Source organism: Thalia democratica, chromosome 2 (assembly GCF_965202585.1).
Source record: "Thalia democratica chromosome 2, ktThaDemo2.hap1.1, whole genome shotgun sequence".
NCBI classification, from domain to species: domain Eukaryota; kingdom Metazoa; phylum Chordata; class Thaliacea; order Salpida; family Salpidae; genus Thalia; species Thalia democratica.
This window is the reverse complement of record NC_139166.1, coordinates 43,790,901-43,811,058: the sequence shown is the minus strand read 5'-3', so window position 1 is coordinate 43,811,058 and position 20,158 is coordinate 43,790,901. Positions and strand designations below refer to the sequence as shown.

Sequence of the window (20,158 nt, the reverse complement as noted above, 5' to 3'; positions counted from 1 at the left end):
TTTTCCTCTTAAAACAAAAAAAGAAACTGTTTAAACATAAAAAAACAAATTTATAAAAATTTAAACGTAATAACTAGAACTCATTTTTAGTAGTTATAAGTGATAGTTTTAAAAGTTTCAAATAAATGTTTTCAATAATTAGTCTTTCAGTTAAAATAAAAACGAAAAACCGTTTAAACGTCCTTAGTAGAACCCTTTTGTATATATTTAAGATCAGTAATTGGACCAGGCATGGCTTTATAGGCAATTTAAGTAGAGAATAAATGTACTTTTAACGTTTAATAGACACGAAAACAAAGTTATAGTATCCAAAATTCTAATATGTTGTTTTAGTACATAAATTAGACAGACAGTTTTAATACTAAGTTTACAGTTTTATAAAAAATTTTAATAAAAATACTTTTTAGTAACAAAAAACATAAAAACGCTTATAAAACTCTTATGTAGAAGTTTTTAGCACAAAAGTTACAAAAAATAATAAAAATGTAGTTTAAGCAGGTATAGTAAATAAACTTAAAATAAATAAACTTTTTAACAGAAACAAAAAGACAATTAAAGCGTCCTTAAAGTTATCTTAAACAAAGTTTAATGAAAAAAAAATCAATTATTGTACTTAACAAAGAAAATAAATTTTCATAAAAATTTCTACCTATAGGCTACACTCCTTTTTGACAAGATATTTTACAATTCAGATAGTTCAATAATCCGTTCGGCAATTAAACTTTATAACAGTTTGTATAGGTAATATAATTTTCTATTACAATAAATCACATAAATTAGAAAACTAGTTAAAAAATGTAAGTTGAGCATGTTTAATAAAAAAAATTACAATAAATGAACTTTTAGGCTTAAACAACCACAAAAGAACCTTTTAAAGTTGTTGTAAACAAATTATTTTAAAAATAAATAAGTTTGTATCTTATGTTTGTTTTATAAATTATTAATTTTTGTTGTATTTTTTTTGTTATATTAGCAAAATAGACATAAATTTAATAGGTTTAGCATATATTTCTTGAACTTACATCTAAGAATATAATTGCAGTGCAGAAATTTGTGAAAAATTTCCAAAGTTATAAAATTTATAGAAGCTAAATTTGATTATTTCCGTAAGCCCCGACGGCCGAGCGGTTAAGGCGCATGGCTGTGGAACAGTGCAATGTGAGTTGTGTGGGTCCAATACCCAGCAGGGCCATATTTCTCTAATTGGTGATCTGCCTGGCCCACCACTGCTGATACTCACCTTTTGACTCAAAAAATTTTGAGTCTAAAATTTTTGTTTCATTAAAAGTTGTTTTTTAAACAAGTCAGTAGAGGAATCAGATTAGCTCTGCTGATTTAAAACAGGGTTAATTGAAATTACCTTACTGAAATTTAAAATTAACTAAAAGTAGATATCCTCCATCTTTTTTAAAGCAATATACTTCAAATGATTTCATAAAAGCAAATTTAAATTGTATGAGCCAAGAAACAAACAAACTGTTACTAAGGCTATTATAGAGAGGGGTCAATCAATTTTGTAAAGAAAATTTAACAATAGGTGTTAAATGAAAACCTAAGTGTTACCTGTAAGTCTGTTGGAATAAATACAAAAATTTGAAACTTTGGCAGAACAGAGTTCATATTAAACTACATATTTAACTAATCACTATCAATAACTAAAGTTGTTTACAATAAAAAATTTTATGGTATATACCTTAAGCTTTTAAATGTTATGTATTAACTAAATTTATTAACTATATATAAATTGGGATATATACTAACTAAATATCTATTATAAATAATGAGAACTTCAACTAAACAAATGGACTTAAAATACTATAATATTCACACTATTATCACATTCTTAGATTAGGTTAACATCAATTTTTTTTATCTATGTGCTGTTAACTGTGTTACTATTACTACTGTTTATAAATTCAAATATTATATGATTTTATTATTTCACTCAAAAAAATTTATGTTGTGCTTTATTGTTTAGCTGTTAGCATCAATTTATACGGTTGAACGATTTTACCTCATTTAAAAAAGCTATCTTTCGTGCTTAGTAGAGCGAAGGATCTGTTGGCTAAACGCCAAGCCACCCCAAAAAGATAAGGAAACTTTTGTTTTCATTAAAAACACTTTTATAAGTTTTTTATTAATCATTTGTCGTTATTAACTCTACATTTAAGCAAAACAAGGAATGTGTTGCATATTGTTAGTTCTTGACAAGACATTAAACTGTTTCGGTACTCCGTAGTATATAACCCGACAACCGAGAGGTTTTAGACACACCAGGTCCTTAGACCAAATTATTTTAGGGATTTTTTTGTTGTTTAATAAAATATACTATCATATTTAACAAGAATGGCAGAATGATTTTGTTCTTAATAAACTAACTTTTTCAAATATGATTTGTTTAAATTTTAATCATACAACAACTTTTAATTATCTAATAAAAGCAGTATTTTTATCACTTTATAAAAGAATTACCTTCCGTAATTTGTTATTATTTTTAATTACTTTGTAAACACTATGTTTACTAACAATGTTTACATTTTTTTCTCTTTGTTCATTCATGTCATCAAAAGGTTCTTTAAGTAAAATGTAAAAACAAAAGTAAAAAATCTCAGTGATTGTTTACCAAATAGATAAAAATTAATTTAAATTTATGCTATACTAAACTGCCCTTCTTTACACTAAAGCTTTGCATTAACTAAATTAAATTTTTGATGAATAACTGATATTAATTTTTTAAGTATCAAGGTACATACTAAACTCATTTACTCCAACTACATTATATGTAAAAACATGAACAATAAAAACCTTTAAATAAAAATAAGATGTTTATAACAATAGGCTTAATATTAAAAAATAGTAAGATATTTTAACCTTTTGCTACATAAATTTTACAAAAAAAAAAAAAAGTCATAAAAATTTTATTTTAAAATTTTTCTATATATTACAAGGACTATTTCTTAAAAGTTTGAGGTAGTTATCTCAGAAAATGCTGGAGGAGATAGATTTTTAGTGATTTTCACTTATTTGCTATTTAAGTTTGCACCTCCCATAAGGAACTTATTGAAGTCTCCGACTTTGACTGTTATATCACAAAAATTATATTGAGTTTTAAAGTTATGTGAAAAGCAACTTGCAGATTAGTTAAAACTCAATAAAATAAGACTAAATTGTGAAAAAGGTGATTTAACCCCCTTATGCTCTTAGTACTTAAAAATAAAAACATATATGTTTACTATTTCACTCAGCATTTCCTTAAAATCTAGAATGGTCTGGAATTTGACAATTTGGATATATAGAATAACTCTAATTTAAAAAATTCTAAAAAAAAAACTAAACTTTTGAACAAAATTAACTAGAAAAGCTAAAAGACCTTAAATTTTTAACAGTTTTTACATGTAAAATTATAAATTTAGATTAGATATAAAAAATATTATTAACTATATTTGTTGTAGTTTTAATTAGAATTTTGACTATTATAAGATTAGTTTACTATATCTTTCCAATGTTTTTATATAATTAAAATAGTTTTTCACCTCAAGTTCAATTTTTTACTTAAAATGGACAAAAAGCTTTTACTTCTGAAAACCTGAAAGGTTTAAAATTATGGCAGTTTCTACTGAACTTAATTAGTATTGAATAATTAATTTCTATATAACTATGATTTTATTATTTAGTTTTAAATTGGTGTCAACTTTAATATAGATTATAAACCAAGTTTAATACTAGAACAATTTTAAAATTATCGAATACAAACTTTGACCTTGAGCATAAAAGTTTATTAAATTATAATGTTTTACTAGTATAATTTTTAACCATATGAAAAAGTTTTATAAATAGCTTACAATATTAAAAAAGAAGTTAAAAAATGAAATTTACTCATAAATATAAGAACATGATAAAATACTACTTATTATCTATTTGTTAAATTGTTAATTTAAATCTTTAAAAAATGTAAATATTTATTTTAGATTGTTTCTTTAGTATTTTAAAGTTTAATACATTATTCTATTGTATTTGAATAAAAAAACACTTCAGCTAGTTAATTAGCCTATTAAAATTTATTTTAGAAAATCACAAATTATAAAATGTATCCAGACATTGATGTTTTTTACAATGGAAAAGTTTTAGCAATTACTGGAGGTACAGGATTTTTAGGACAGGCAGTTGTGGAAAAAGTTTTAAGATGCTGTCCAAATGTTAAAGAAATAGCTTTGTTTATAAGAAATAAAAAAGGTTTAAATCCCCAAGAAAGGCTTCATAAATTGTGGAACCAACCAGTTAGTATGATGGTTTTTTAAATAAAGTAAATATATTATTTATGTTTTTTATATATTAGCTGATATTATTATTAGAAAAAAACATCAAAATCATTCTTTTTTTCAGTAAAAGTTTTGGTAATTTTTTTAAAAATGTGATGATTGTTTAAATAGTTCCAAAGGTTTAATTTAAAAAAAAGTCTGTGTAAAAACAAATGAATGAGTAGTTATCAGGGTTGCCACCTTACCTGGAAACCTGAAAAAACCTGGAATTTTAACATTTTTCACTCAGTAGTAATATTTCGATTTGAATCGAAAATCCATTGTATAAATAAAAAAATTTTGTCATCATCTTAAATTTTTTTATAAAATAAAATATTTAAAGTAGCTTTACAGTATCTTTTCAATGTTTTTATACTGTTCAGCACAGTTTCTTACCTTAGACTTATTTTTAAACTAAAAATAGACCCAAAAATGTGCACTTTTAAAAACCTGGAAGAATTTGGAAAACATGGAAAAATGTTTGAAAAAACAAGTGGCAACCCTGAGTTATATTAATGCTGTATACTTTCAAAAACTTATCAATTGTTATAATCATTTTGAAAATGAGTTTATAAAATATTTTTATTAAACTACATGCGTTTGATGCTGTAAGAGAAAGTCAATCAAACGTATTTGGCAAGCTTAAGTGTATACCTTGTGATCTTAGCAAGCAATGCTTAGGTTTGAGTGCAGAGGATAGACAATATATTGAAAAGGAAGTTAATGTTTTCATTCATTCCGCTGCTACACTTAAGTTTACTGAACACATCAGGTTTGTTTGTCCTTTGATTTATGTAACCAAACATTCAATTAATATAAATAGTCACATATTAGTTACGAATTTTTTTTACTAATTAGATTTTTACCTATCCATAAAGTTTAGTTTGTTAAATAAAAATTGACTTAATATATATTTTGTATTTTTTATATTTAATTAGCTTCTATAGAAAGTTTAATAAGATTAAATACATATACTTTTTTTTTGAGCTTGTATGAAAAGAAAATTTCAAGTAAAATTTCAGCTTTTATAGTACTTAGAGTAATTCATTTGTATATAAGTTTATGTTAAATCAAAGCTGTACTTATTTTTTAAAGCTAAATAAATGACCTTTGTTAACTTTTGTAGAATAGCTTTTGAAATCAATGTTCAAATTACTCGAAGAATTATTAGTATATGTAAAAGAATATCAAATCTTGATGCATTTGTCCATATATCAACAGGTATTAATTATGATCAGTTTAAATATAAAGTTTTATTTATGCTTTGTGGCCTGCGGGCGGCCAAATTCAGCCCTCAAAGCCAAAATCTGTGGCCTGCAGGTACTTTTCAGCTTAAAACATATCTGTTTAAAAACAGTATTAAGAAAAGTTTTTATTGTCAAAGCTTAAAATTAGGCTATTATTTTAATATTTGCTCATTATTTGTGCTCTAGTTTAGTTTATTATCATTATTATTTATTATTATTATTATTATTATTATTATTATTAAATAAACGATTTCAAATTGAGAGTTTTTATTCTACACAGTGTTTCATGCAAGCGCAATGATCACGGTCTAAAAACTCTATAAAGTAAGACAGACAAAGTTATATATACTACTATACTGTCTGTCTTACTTTCGAGATATCAAATCGAGATCAAAGCTCTTGAACTTTACGCCATTTATTTTACTGAATGTTGTCTTAATTCTTAAATATCAGTGAGCATTTTTAGTCCTTTAGGTTCTGATGTATTAATCTGAAGTATAATTATCAAAGATACTATTGTCTTCAAATAAATATCAAAGTAAACAAAAAACACTTTATGAATTTAGTAAATATATAATTAAAAGGATTAGTCACTGTATTTATTAAAAAACTAAGGTGAATACTCCAATGAAGTTAATGTAATATTGTGTTTAGATAAATATTTTTAGTTATGCCTTACCGTTTCAGTAAAAAATAAAATAAAAATGACTTATTCTTTATGTAATTTAATGCAAAAAAGAAGAAGAAATGTTACAAGTACAAATCTTTTTTATACATATTATTAAATTTTTTTTTAGCTAATCAATACAAATTATAAACAAGAACAATAATACCAAAAACACTCACTTAAAAATTTAAAATAAATAAACGTTCTAAAACTTTGTAAAACTAAATTAAACTCTAAAAGTTAAAAAAACTTAAATTCTACTGTATTATATAAAATTAAACTGTTTGAAGTTTTCTTATTATTGAAAAAAACTAATTAGCTAAAGTATAACTTAATCCAAATTTAAGAATAAAAAAGATGAAATTTATAAACTTACTAGTAGATGATTGTTACATTCAGGTTTCTTTCAAATTGCAGAACTCTATTAAGATTCTTAAAAAAATAATTTTTGTTGGTTATTAAAAGCTGTTTTACAGTATAACTTTAAGTTTTTTAAATAATTTTTATAAATAATAAAAATGATAATTTTTGCCATCTTATATAATGTAAATAGAATTAAGCAAACAAAGTAGTACAAGTAAAAAAAAAAACAAATAAAAGCGTAAAATAATTACAGTACTTAACTAATTTTAAAAAAATGGAACAAACTTTTTTAATATCAAAACATTTTAAAAGCTAATGTAATTTTTTAATGAGGTAAATATACATTAATACAAGTCTGAGCTTCTAAAATTATACTTGTTTCAAATTTATTTGCTGAACTATTTTTTTTTATAACTTTTATTCTGTACAATGTTTCTAGCGTTTTCAAACTGCCAACTTGCTGTAGTTGAAGAACAAGTTTACAAAACCGCAACAAATTACAAGGATTTAGAAAAGTCTTTAGAATGGATGAGTGATAGTACATTAAACATGGTACTGCCTGATTTACTTGAAAATCGGTTAGTTTGGTTTGTACAAACCGATACTTTTGCAATTTAGTTTTATCCAAAAAAAATTGATTTTGAATTAATTTAGCAAACTATTTATTTTTTCGAAAAAAAAATATATAAAAGTTCTTTATTAGAACAGTAAAAGCTTCTACAAAGGTGACGGTCGTGCATTTGTGACTCCAAGCATTTGTGACACGTTCTTATTTATGATATATTTGTTTTCATTTTATAATAGTTTGCTCTATTTTATTTATGAAGCATCAAGCCCAAGCGCTATAGTACTAAATTTAGATAATATACCACAAAAATTGCTTTGCCTAAGTAAACGTTTTATTATTACACAATCATATTTTTTTTCAACATACAAATTTAATGTCTAGGCCAAACACATATACGTTAACAAAGGCAATGGCCGAAAATGCAATAGCTGAAGAATGTGAAGACATTCCTTGTTGCATTGTTCGTCCTGCTATGGTGTTGGCTGCAGTGAAAGATCCAATACCTGTATGTTGAAAATTTTTTGAACTTATTTGTTATAAAGTCTACAAATAAAGTTTTTATTGAAACGAAGTGACATTTAGAAGTTTATATAACAGTAACTCATATATAATTTTTACATTCTATATTATATAAATAATTTAAAAAATTAACCTTTAAGTATTTATATTTATATTTTTCTATCTAAGATGAAAACCTGAAAGTTTCAAGTAAATTTTTTTAAGTGTTATAATTTAAAATTAAGCAAATTAGATTTGTATAATTAAGGCCATAGATGATTTATTTTTGTTTTTAAGAAATTAATTTTAACCCTCGTTTAAAAGCTTAAATATAAACTATTTGCTACATTTTATAAGAAAAAACAGATAATTTCTTAGATATAGTCACTTTTCAAAAACTTTCCAATACAACCGTATAGAGGAAAATTTTTACTTAGCTAATTTTATCAGAAAATAAGAAAAATAATAGTTTTACATCCTCCTTAGTTTTTTATGCTAAAGACTTCAATTTTTCAGTAAAAATTTCTTTGCATGGTTATAAAAAATCAACTTATAAAAAAAAAATAGAATTTTTTCACTTAAACATTGAAAAGTTATAAAGTTTGTAGTTTTATTTCATCAGAAAACATTTTTACTACAAAATAAATTGTACAGTACCATTATTTATAATGTATATAAGATTAGAATAAAAAAGTTTAAAAAGGAATGCTCAAAACCTTTAAGAGAATACATAATTTTAATGACCTATTTTTTTGCTTATTTATTTGTATCCTAAAATTTACTTTGAACTTTAAAAAGCAGTAAAAGTAACTAGTTAATGTTTAAAAATCTAGAAACTAACACCAAGTTGTAAGACAACTTTTATACCTTCTAATACATTTCTAGCCGTAATAAGTAACAATAGTTTCTTAAGAAGCATTATGGATTTTGAAAAACAATATTATTTTAATCTTATTTACATCGAAATATTTTTTAGTTTCAAGTGTAATTAAAAAAGACAAATAGTTATGAAAAATAATTAAAAAAAGATAAATAATTAATTTTTTTAGCTAGAAACGTGATGTAGAAAATGCAAGTTTAGTTGCTTTTTAAATTATGTGGAACGTTATTTTAAAGCTTTCTAAATTTTAGGTAACAAACTGCCTTTTAGTTCTGAAAACAAAATTACGTTTTAATTCATATTTTTGTACTAATATAAAAGCACTATTGTACTTTTAAAAATAAACTCAGTAGAGTTTTTACTAGGTCACCGTAGTTAACATAAGACTTTATAATCAGTACTGCTCAACTTAATTCATATTTATTTAGAATTTTAGATGAATAACAATTTGTATATAAAAGCAGATGAAACAGGTATCAATCCTTGAATGCAAGGAGATAAAGTTAACACTAGTTTTTAATGTTTGTTTGATATTTTGATCTAAACTTTGAGAACTTGATGTTTCGTCAACCACCTATACGAAATCATCAGAAACATCAAGTTCTTAAAGTTTATATCAAAATATCCAATAAACCAAAAAGCTTATGAATAAAATTGTCATAAATTTATTTCAGGGGTGGATTACAAACGTTTATGGACCAACTGCTTTTTGTGCAGCATATATGAAAGGACTTTGCCGTTTTATGGTTTTAAATAAACATGTAGATGCAACAATCATACCAGTTGATTTCGTCGCAAATCTTGTGATAGCCTCAACAATGAAAACGGCAATTGATTATAACAAGCAAAAACCATTTAGATCGCTTAACGGCATTGCTACAGAGGGAGGTAATTTTTATGAACTATCTTATTTTTATTACCAGTATAGATTAGTTATTTTTAGTCTAAAATTTTAATTGTTACTATCTAGAATTTTCGGTAAGAAAAGGGTATTCATCATTAGCAAACGGAAATACGTTTCGAAAACTGACGTCTATTCCAGTTTATCATTGTGTCCCAACTGAAAATCCAATAAGAGTGAAAAAGTTGTGTATGTTGTAGTTAGAACTAGCATTATTATAGTTTTTAGAAGCTAAAATTTTTAGTTTTTACTTAAATTTCTATATCGCTGTTTTAAAACTATTGTTGTTTATATCCTATGAATTAGTGATTACCGGGTTCGCACGCGTCAAGCTAAATCAGGCTATATCTTAAAAATTAATTAAAAAAAAAGCTAAAATAAATAGACAATGTCGTTTTATTTAGTTATAAGCCAAGCAATAATTATTAGCGCCATTCAACTATGGTTTTGAAAAGAGTTTAAGTATAAGTCGCTGTTATCAGGCTGAAATCGTAAAATTTTGTGTACGAACCTTGTTTATGTTTTAAGCTAATATTTGAGTCTTTTTTAGATTTCCTAAAAAACACCTCAAAGTTTATGAAGCGAAATTTATTTTAAATTAGCATCATAACATATATATACCAACCAATTCCATTTTAGTTAAGAAAATGGTTTTATTGTTTAAAAGCTTTTTCGTATTTAATCTCAGTCCGAATTTCTTGATTTTTAAATTTAATGGTCTGCAGAACGTTCATTTAAAATATGTTTACACTTCGTATAATTAATTTTTTTTTGTAAGTTTTATTTTTGATTAACTTAATTCAACGATTAGCTATCATTGTTGTTTTGAAATTGTATATGTTATCTTTGTATATCTTTTGATAAAACGTATTTTATTTAGAGTAGCATAAAAAACTCTAAAATTTTTATTTTAAATAGTATACCATGTTTAAAGATATTTAAACTAAATATAACAAAATGTAAATAAAAAGTGTTTTTTATGAGTTTTTATTTTTATAGTTGATAAGCTTTTTTTAAGTATATCAATTTTGCTATATATAACGATGTTTTTTAAAAGCTAGTTTAAAATAGTTTATTGTAAGTTACAACTACTTTACGTTCAACTTTTATTGTACGGAAATGTTATAGTTAAAAATTTAAAGATATACATTATACTTAAAAAAAAATTTGTAATATTTATTACTCTATAAAAATTTGAGACAAGAATTCATTTTGCAGTTTATTTTATTTTTTTGTGAACTTAAAATTTTTCAATTTACCCTTTTCAAAAGTTCTTGTATATAACTAAATAGATTTTTGTAAAACAGTAAACTTAATAAAATTGTAAAATTATGCGTCATAATAGGTAAATAAGTTTGTATGTACTATGCGATGCTATTATAAAACTGTTTTACAAAATTTAAAGTATAAAGCTTAAGTACTAGAAATTGAAAGCATTATTAGCAATTTTAATAAGAGGAAACAGACTTATTTAAATTTTCTTTAAAACAAAATTAAACAACAAAAACAAAACTTAATAACGAATTTACAATAATTTAAACAAATTAGAATTATAAACTAATTTTTGTTTGCATAAACTTGGCTTATTAGTTTTTATAAATATAGATTCTAAAACACTTAAATGATACATGTTACGTCTTTTACAAACAATTGAATATTACTATATGTTTATTCGTGTTTATTATTAAAGTTTACTGAATAAAGAGCTTATTAAAATACATTTTGACAAATACAAGTTTACAGATAGTTTATTTTAGTAACAATAAATAAAATAGTTTACCAACAAATTTATAAATACAAATTTGAATACACGGAAACCTGGTATTAAATAGAATAGTTAATTTGCTATTGTATTATTATTATGTAAAACTTATTGAAACTACATAATTATATAAAATAAACTTTTATTATTAAAAAAATATTATTTTTTTTGTTGAAACTTATGTTTTATAACATTTAATTTTACTTATTTGGCAACTTTTTTATTTATAGTTTTGTAATATTAAAATAAGCTTAATATTACATAGTCAGAATAAATATTTATACACTGTTTTCTAATAAAGAACATTTTACAGCTAAAAGTAGTTTATTTAAATTCTATTAAGATTACAAAAAATAATTTCAGATGATTATGTAATTGATTGGAACAAAAAATTTCCTGCAGTACCATTTCTTCCACTTTCTGACAATACAGTTCATACCTAGTAAGTTTTATAAAAAAAGCTGATATAGTGAATGAAGTCTTTCTTCGGTTGTAATAAATTTCGAGTGTTTCTTATTAATCACGCTGAGTTTAATTAAAACTTGTCTTGAGTAGTCTGTTATATTTATTAAGATTAAGTGTTGTAGAGATATCTATATAAGCATTAAAAAAACTATAAAAACAGAACTTTAGGACGTTTAAACTTTATAAAAAATATTTTACAACTGTAAAAAATTTTGAAAATATTTCAGAAGTTGCTTTTAAATATAGGTGAACACGAAAGTAATTACTTAAACACTCAAAGTCAAAACTCGATTAACTACCGTTTTCATTCTTATTTTAAACCATATTGACTCTTTTGTTTAACAAACTTTCATCGTAACAAGGGACGCTTTGTTTATTTAAAGCTTGCATAGTCTTTTTGTAATTAAATTATTTACTTTATGACACAATGACATCTTGTTTAGATAAGCTCATGTGTCTTTTTTTTTCATAAGATCTATGTTTACTTTTCAGCTTTATCATCGAAGTTCATCAGTCTGATTTTAATAATATTTTTGAAGTATCTTATTTATAACAATTCGGTTTCGTTTCAAACTTCGAAACATTATAAATAAAAATGACTAAAAATACAAAATAGATCATTTGTTATAAAAGTGAGATTTAAAAATCTTATATTGGTATATTTTGTACAGAAATCTAAGACAACATTCATTCAAAAACATCTTTATTAAAGCAAACAACAAATAAAATCGATTTTGGCTAACACTTATCAACTTTTTTTGTTAGCAACTAATTTTAAGATTACATTTTGAGTAAATAAATAGTTAGAGTCTACATCAGAAAAAAATCAATTAACACTAATTAACATAATTGAGCAAAAATTAATTAGACATTCACAATTTATAAATACATATATAAAACAGTAATGTACTATATGTATTTATGAATTGTGAATGTCTAATTAATTTTATCTTTTTAATATTAGGATTATAAAAGTAAAAATTGATTTTATTACTTGGTTATGTATTAAAAAAAACCTTTACCAAATATAACATCCCATATTGTATATAGAAATCGTAAAATAATCTATATGTATATATTAAGATTTATAAGTAAATATTTATAAATAAAAACAAATTGTACAGTAATCTTCCTTTATTGTACCAACATATGTTTCTGTGTGTTAACGAATCAACACACTTCAACTGGGTTAATCGAAAGAAAAACTCCATTAAGAACTTTAGTGAAGTTACTTCACTAGGATCTTTAATTTAAACCTATATTTTTGAACAGTTAAGTAAATATTTAAACATTTTTACTGTCTAAATTAAGTACTTATATGACACTGATTTAGAAGTTTTTATCTCACAATAAGTTTAAATTCTTAGCACAGCGTACGCAGTCAAAGCATTTTTCACACAAACAATACCTGCTTGTTTATTGGACTTTTTTCTGGTTTGTTTTCTGCAAAGACCAAGGTATTTCTTCTTAGTGTAATTAAAACTACCAATGTAAACAGTTTTTGTTCATTTATAGATTTTAAAGTCTTAGTTCAAATATTATATTTTAGTTTTTTAGACATAACAAGTTTGTTTGAAATTATGATCAAAACTAAAGTAAAACTTTAGTGTTGAAGTTCAAATTATGACTAGTAGAACTAATGTAGTCTACTAACAGTTATAAAAATAGTCTTTATACCTGATAAAAATAAAACAAAGTAAAAAAACGACTAAAAAATACATTTAATTTGCTAGGCACTATTTCGCATACGAGTTATTTTTGTGTTTTTTTCTAACGGTTAACATAGATAATAGTTTTAGATGTTGATGTAGTGTAAATGTGTTTAATAGTATATATAAATTTTGATATGTAATTATTTTATAGAAAAGTAATAGGTTCGTACGAGTAGCACATTTCTGTGTTAAAACAAAAGTAGAGTCTATAAAACAGGGTTGACACTTTACCTGTAAAAACCTTGAAAAACCTGGAATTTGATAATTTAGGCAAAAAAAAAAAACCAGGAATTTGAGAAATTTTGAAACAAACCTGAAAAAACCTGGAGTTTTAGCAATTTTTACTTGTTCAGTAGTAAAATTTTGATTTGACTCGAAAAATCTATCATGTAAATAAAAAGTTTTTGTCATCATCAATTTTTTTTTTAGTAAAAAACATATTTGAAGAAATCTATTAAATATATTAAAGTAGCTTTACAGTATCTTTGCAATGTTTTTATATTATTTAACACAATTTCTTACCTTAAACTCAACTTTAAACTAAAAATAGACCCAAAAGTGTGTACGTTTGAAAACCTGGAAGAAATTTGGAAAACCTGAAAATTAAAAAAAAAAACGAGTGGCAACCCTGATAAAACACTACACATTTTATATTTTATAGTAACAGAGCTTAATAAAGATATGCAGAATTTTTTTTTAGATATGTTCAATTGCTTAATATAAAATTATTTTAATGTTTAGATAAGGGGTTGGCAAACTTAAAGTTGAAAAACGACAAATTTTTGGCTTATGTTTTATTTTTGTATGTAAGTATTTTTGAAAGTTCCTTCACCAGATAAACAAAAAATAAATGTTTGTATGAGGAATATATAATTGAAAGTACTTACAAAAAAAGACTTCTCATATTTGAAAACAAAGTCATTAGAAACGAGATTTTCTTACTAAACTATTTAAAAAAAGAAAGGTAAAACTAGTAAGACCGTGAAATTAAAATAGTTGATCACTTTACGTGTTAAATCCTGAAGATATTTGAAAATAGAATTTAGTATTTTAGGAAGCACTAGAAAACTAATAGTTGGTCTAAAACTTTTGTACTTTAATATTATTATATTTAAGGTAGTTTTCTTTTTTATGCTTTATTCCACTGTACTATTTATGAAACTCTTGAAAAAAAAAAATTAATTAAAATTTTGAAAAATGTTTTGTCTAGTTTCAGTTTATTAAAATGAAGTATTTAATAACATTTGGTATTAAGAACTAAATAAAATGTAAATTACATCGATAGAACAATCCCATATTTAAGTAGCAATTCGTCAAATTTTGATTTTTTCTTTGTAAATAAGTATTGACTAATAAATATCTATATAAGTATATCTCATAATAGCAAGTCTTTAAATTCTAAACTTAATTATTGCTATTAGTTTTACAAACAAAAACAGGTTCAGAATCATTGATAAAAAACTAAATGCCGGTATGGAAGTGATGAAGTATTTTTTTCTTGAAATTTTTCATTTCAAGTTTGATAAAACTCACCAGCTATTTAAATCCTTATCAAAGAAAGACCAAAAGGTAAATAATTGAAACTCATATGTATCTTCATATTTATTTTACGAAAATATATAATTTTAAGTTTATGTTTAACTTATAGGTAGTGTTTTTGAGTAGTCTTTACTTTGTGGATTAGTAATTTTAAATAATTAAATAGTTTATCCAAAATTTGATGGACATTTTCGACTTAAGTATAAAAATTAGTTAATTAGACTGTTAATAAGTTCTTAACTTTAAGTTGCTTTATAGAATTTAATTAACAATTTTTAAATGAAGCAAGTTTATACTTTCTAAGTACAGTAACCTCTCGCTTATTTACGCACATTGTGTCCACAGAAAAAGTCCGTAAAGATATGAGAGATCGTAAAGATACGAGAGGTACCAAATATACTTACTATAATGACTGTTTTTTGATATTGCTTTTAGTTAAAAGCAGACTGGGAAGTTTCCTTCTTATAACAATTTCTTTACTTTATTTATAAATATGAAAACAAAATATAAAACTATACATATATTAATAAAAAAAAGGCTTAGATTTATTTTAAGAAATAATACTTGTAGAAAAGTTTTACTACTTTTTATTATAAGTAGATGTTATCTTTATCTTTATTTAAATGTGACTTATTTGATACTTAACATCTATATTCTAGCAACTTTAATTTATAATTAAGCATTTGTTCACAACTAAGAAATGGTGTGGTGTATATATTAAAATTTCTGTTGCTTTATTTATATATAGGGCAAGAGTGCTGTACTATTTATTTGTGTTTCAAACTCTCATTGTTTAAGTATAACTTCATTATTTAACACAGTCATACTTCTTTTAGATTTTTAATTTAGTTTCTTATTGTTGATATAGTTTTGATACACTGAGGTATAACTAAATGTTTATCAATTAGTCAAGGAACGTTTACAAAGTCTAAAGATATAGAGAGGTGAAATAGTGTTTGAAAACATTTAAAAAAAAAAAAAAATTAACCTAATTTGTGTAATATTAAAAAAACTTAAATTTTTATTTTTTGAACTTTTTAGAATTCTAAAATGCGTAACAAAACGAGAGTGCGTAAAGATGTGAGAGGTTACTGTATATACATTTAAAACTATTCAAAATATAAATTTAAGCATTTGCTAATAAAGATTCTAGCGAAACAAGTTCACTGGAAATATAAAATAATACTAAATTTAAACAGTACTCTTTCTTTATTACACTAACACATGTTTCTGTGTGTTAACGGGTTAACAGACTTCAACGGAGCTCTGTAAAAAATAAATACTGTAATGAAAAAGTAGAAGCTAAAGTAGGTATATATATATATGTCTTTTTAAAAATAAGAATAAATACTATAGATTATTGTAGATTAATGGTTAATAATAGAATCCATAATGTTAAATCCGACTGTTAAAAACTAAAAAATATTTGTAATTATTAAGTCTAAATTAGATAAAGTAAACTACAAAATAAAATAACTGATCATAATATCAAACAAATCATAATAAGCACGCAAATGAACTTTCACTTTATCTAACAAAACATTAAAAATAATTATATCATACTTTTTTGTTATCAGTTTTTACTACTTACACTTTCTACTAAATAACTTACGTTTACAAACCTGCTCTAATTTTTATTAAAAGAATACATATGTATGATAAAAATAGCAATAAGTATTTGATAACATAGTTTTCGTAGATGAAAATAAAAAGTTTTAAAAAAGTCCAATTTAATTTTTTAGACAAGAACTAATATTTTGAAAATTTTACTATTTTTTATGATATAAACAGTCGTTAAATTAATGTTCTAAAACTTTCAAGCATGTATTTATCATAATTTTAAAAATAAACATTTTGTATCCTTTATCTCTAATCTTGCACATTTGATATGTGAGATAGTTAAGGTTAGACTTATATTAAGGTTATATTTTATCAAATGGTAAGTTAGTAAAAATGGAATAGGTTGGTTAAAACAAGGCAATTATCAGTTGTGAGAGTGAGGAAGAAGTACTAAAATTGAAATTATTTTGTTTTAAACAACTTAAAACCAAAAAGTTTTCAAAATATAAATCAAAACAGACTAAAATGATATATTTTTCATTTCAATATTTATATAACACTATAACTTTGTACATATACAAAAGTATAACTTTTTTGTTTATTTGAGTATTGGAATAAATGCTATGTTGTATAAAGTGCAAGTTGAGCATAAAATGTAATTTCTAGGCTTTTTTGTGATATTTATTTTAATAATATAACAAAAAATTATATAAACTTTTAGTAATTAATGTCATAAAAATTTTATTATTAATAAGACGTTTAATAAGTTTGAAATTTTTAAGCTTGAAATTTAAATATTTATAAAACTGTTTCAAAAAAATTTATACAACGTTTTAAAGTTATTAAAAAAACTACTTATTAAATATTTTAAATATTTATTTTAAATTTTGTCTCATAGTTTTTATGTAGTTTTTTTATTTATATTTATTAACTTTTCTAGTGTTTTTTATCAAAAAATAATTATGCTCCCATGTAAAGATAAAACTTAAAAAGATATATTTTTAAGCTGAAACTTTTTTTTTAATTTAATATAAATTAATAGTTAAATCTTCGTTACTGAATAATTAATAAACTCTCAAAATGTAACAATTTTATTATTATTTTCTTTCATGCAGCCTAAGTTTGTTCAACATTTTAGCTATTTATTACATAAATGTGTATTATTGTTAGGTAAAATTAAAATTCTATAAAAAGGTTTTCAACTTCAACCCTGCAAACTTGAACTGGCAGAGCTATTGTGAAGGTTATGTGAAAGGAATTCAACGATTTATTCTGAAAGAGTCCCCGGATGGCTATCCTTATGCAAAAAGAAAAACTTTGTTGTATGTTTTATTCCATAATTGCTATTTATAAAACCTAGTTTAATTTTTTTTTACGAAACTCAGAACAAATTAGTATTTTTCTAAATCTTAGACAAATTAGTGATACAATTTCAAAATTTTCATCTATTTTCAACTAATAACTGTTTTAGTTTGTGTTGAAGCTTTAAGGTATATTTTTTTTTATCGGCTACTATCACTTACTTCATCAGTTTTTAAAGTTTGCTTCGAAATATTACCGCTAAGTTCAGGTTGGCTTAAGCTTTTTTTATTTTGAAATTTAAAAGTGGTAACCCCGTTTTTTAATTTATGTAAAATTGTAAAATGTACTATTATCTTTTAACTAATACTAATCCTTTTAATAATAGTTACTTTTTATTAACCTTAAAAAATAATTTACTCTTAAATCTAACTAATTTAGGTGATTTTAACTAATTAAATAGGTGATTTTAATTGTTATTACATATTTTTAATATATACAGGGTTGCCAAAAAACCTGGAATCCTTGAAAAACATGGAACTTGACGATTTAGGCAAAAAGAACACTAGGAAAATCTGGAATTTCGAACAAAAATCAATACAATACCTGGAATTTTAAACTTTTTTTACATATTAAGTAACGAAATAGATAAAAAAATCTATCATTAAGATATATTTTTATTTATCATTAAAAATTACATTTAAAGTAGCTTCACAGAATCCTTTTTTGATGTTGTTATACTGTTTAAGACAGTTTTTTTTAATTTAAGTTTAATTTAAACTACAAATGGACCAAAAAACTTGTTTTGTAGAAACCTGGGAGAAATTAGACAACCTGTAAGAAATTTACAAAAAACCTTTTGTAACCCTGTATATATTATATGTAGTTTAACATTTAGTATGGTTGAAATTGTATTATTTTAAAATTTAGAAACTTTTTGAGTTTCAAAATCGATTACCAATTATGGTTAAAAAAACAAAAATATTTTTATTTTTTACAATTTATATTAAATTAACTATTTTACCAAAATACTTATCACAATCTTTTAATTTCATTACTGATAAAGTGCAAAAATATTTTATTAGTTGTTGAAGTACTCTTAAGAGTTTCTTGTTATTTTTTTTGATATAAGCATACTATAAATTTATTAATGCTAACACTCAACAGTTTAATACATGGGATTTTAAATGGTTAACATTAAAAAAAAACTGTTGCACTAGATCATACGTAGTTTGCATTTTTTGATGTTTCACAAATTTTGTTTGTTTAATTTATTATAAATTAAAAATACAGTCACCTCGCACAAATCTACGCTTGTTGTGTCCACAGCAAAACTGCGTAACTAAACGAGAGAACGTAACTAAACGAGAGGTAGCAAATATATCTACTATAATAGCAGTTTTCTTATAAAGCATTTGATGAAATGCAGTTTTGGGAATTTTCTACTTTAATTTAATTACAAAAGTAGTTGCATTAAAGTTGTACATATATCTGAAACGTTTTTTTTTAGTAAAAGATCGTTATGTGAGTACAAAGTTTTTTTTTCTCTAGTACCATGTTAGGCAGGCTCAAATTAGCTAAAAATAAGAGATTTAATTAGTTGAGATGAAGCTTTATGCCATAGATGTTGTGAGAAATTGAACATTGTACCTTGTTTGATTTAAAGGTATATAGGGGGGTAAGACAGCTCAAATATAAAGTGCAAAGCCATAAAGTACAATAGGTTTCTTATGGAAGGCACAAGCTAAAAATGCAATGTTCTCAATTTAATTAAAAATCCTTCTCCTTCTATATATTGCAAGATATTTACATTTAGTTTTCTTTAAATGTTCCTTTCATTATTGTTGCCAAAAAAATATTTAGAAATTTAAACTATTATTTTTGTCACTTTTGAGAGTTCTAAAATCCATAACTGAAATGCGTAGATTCGCTAGAGGTGACTGTATATAATTAAATTACTTAGCTGTAGAATGTTTGTTTTTATTTCAGATAAAAAAAAAAGTTGATGAAATGTTTATTAAGTTTAGTAATATTTCAAAAAGTAAATGTATTATAGGTTACAAAGCTCGTTACAAGTCTTCATAAATAGTTTTCGAGTTGGCATTAGTTTTTTATTACCATCGATAGAAGTTGATAGATTGTTTTGGAGTTATCCTTGCTTATACGAATAAATGTATATGTTCAAAGATTAATTTAATTTTTAATAAATTTATTAATAAAATGTTTTTTTTTTATCGAAGTATTATTTAAATAAGACTAAGTCTTAAAGTATCTAACTAATTATATATTTTAGTTTTGTTTTTCAATAATCTTTGATTTTGATGGATAGAGCTTTTCTTTCTAATTTGTAAAGCTTTTTGACAAACATGATTAATATTTTTTATGTTGAACTGTTGATT

The 20,158-nt window shown here is 23.5% G+C and overlaps 1 protein-coding gene across 1 annotated transcript; it reads left to right on the top strand.

Annotated features, from left to right (window-relative positions):
* Positions 1-4,085: 4,085 nt before the first annotated feature.
* Positions 4,086-19,930, top strand: LOC145828599 (putative fatty acyl-CoA reductase CG5065). Its single transcript, XM_082936355.1, has 12 exons — positions 4,086-4,213; positions 4,912-5,070; positions 5,425-5,519; positions 7,015-7,153; positions 7,525-7,648; positions 9,196-9,409; positions 9,492-9,611; positions 11,548-11,626; positions 13,017-13,106; positions 14,801-14,930; positions 17,655-17,782; positions 19,816-19,930. The coding sequence occupies exons 1-12, from the start codon at positions 4,086-4,088 to the stop codon at positions 19,928-19,930; spliced, it is 1,521 nt and encodes a 506-aa protein (XP_082792481.1).
* The last annotated feature ends 228 nt before the right edge of the window (positions 19,931-20,158 follow it).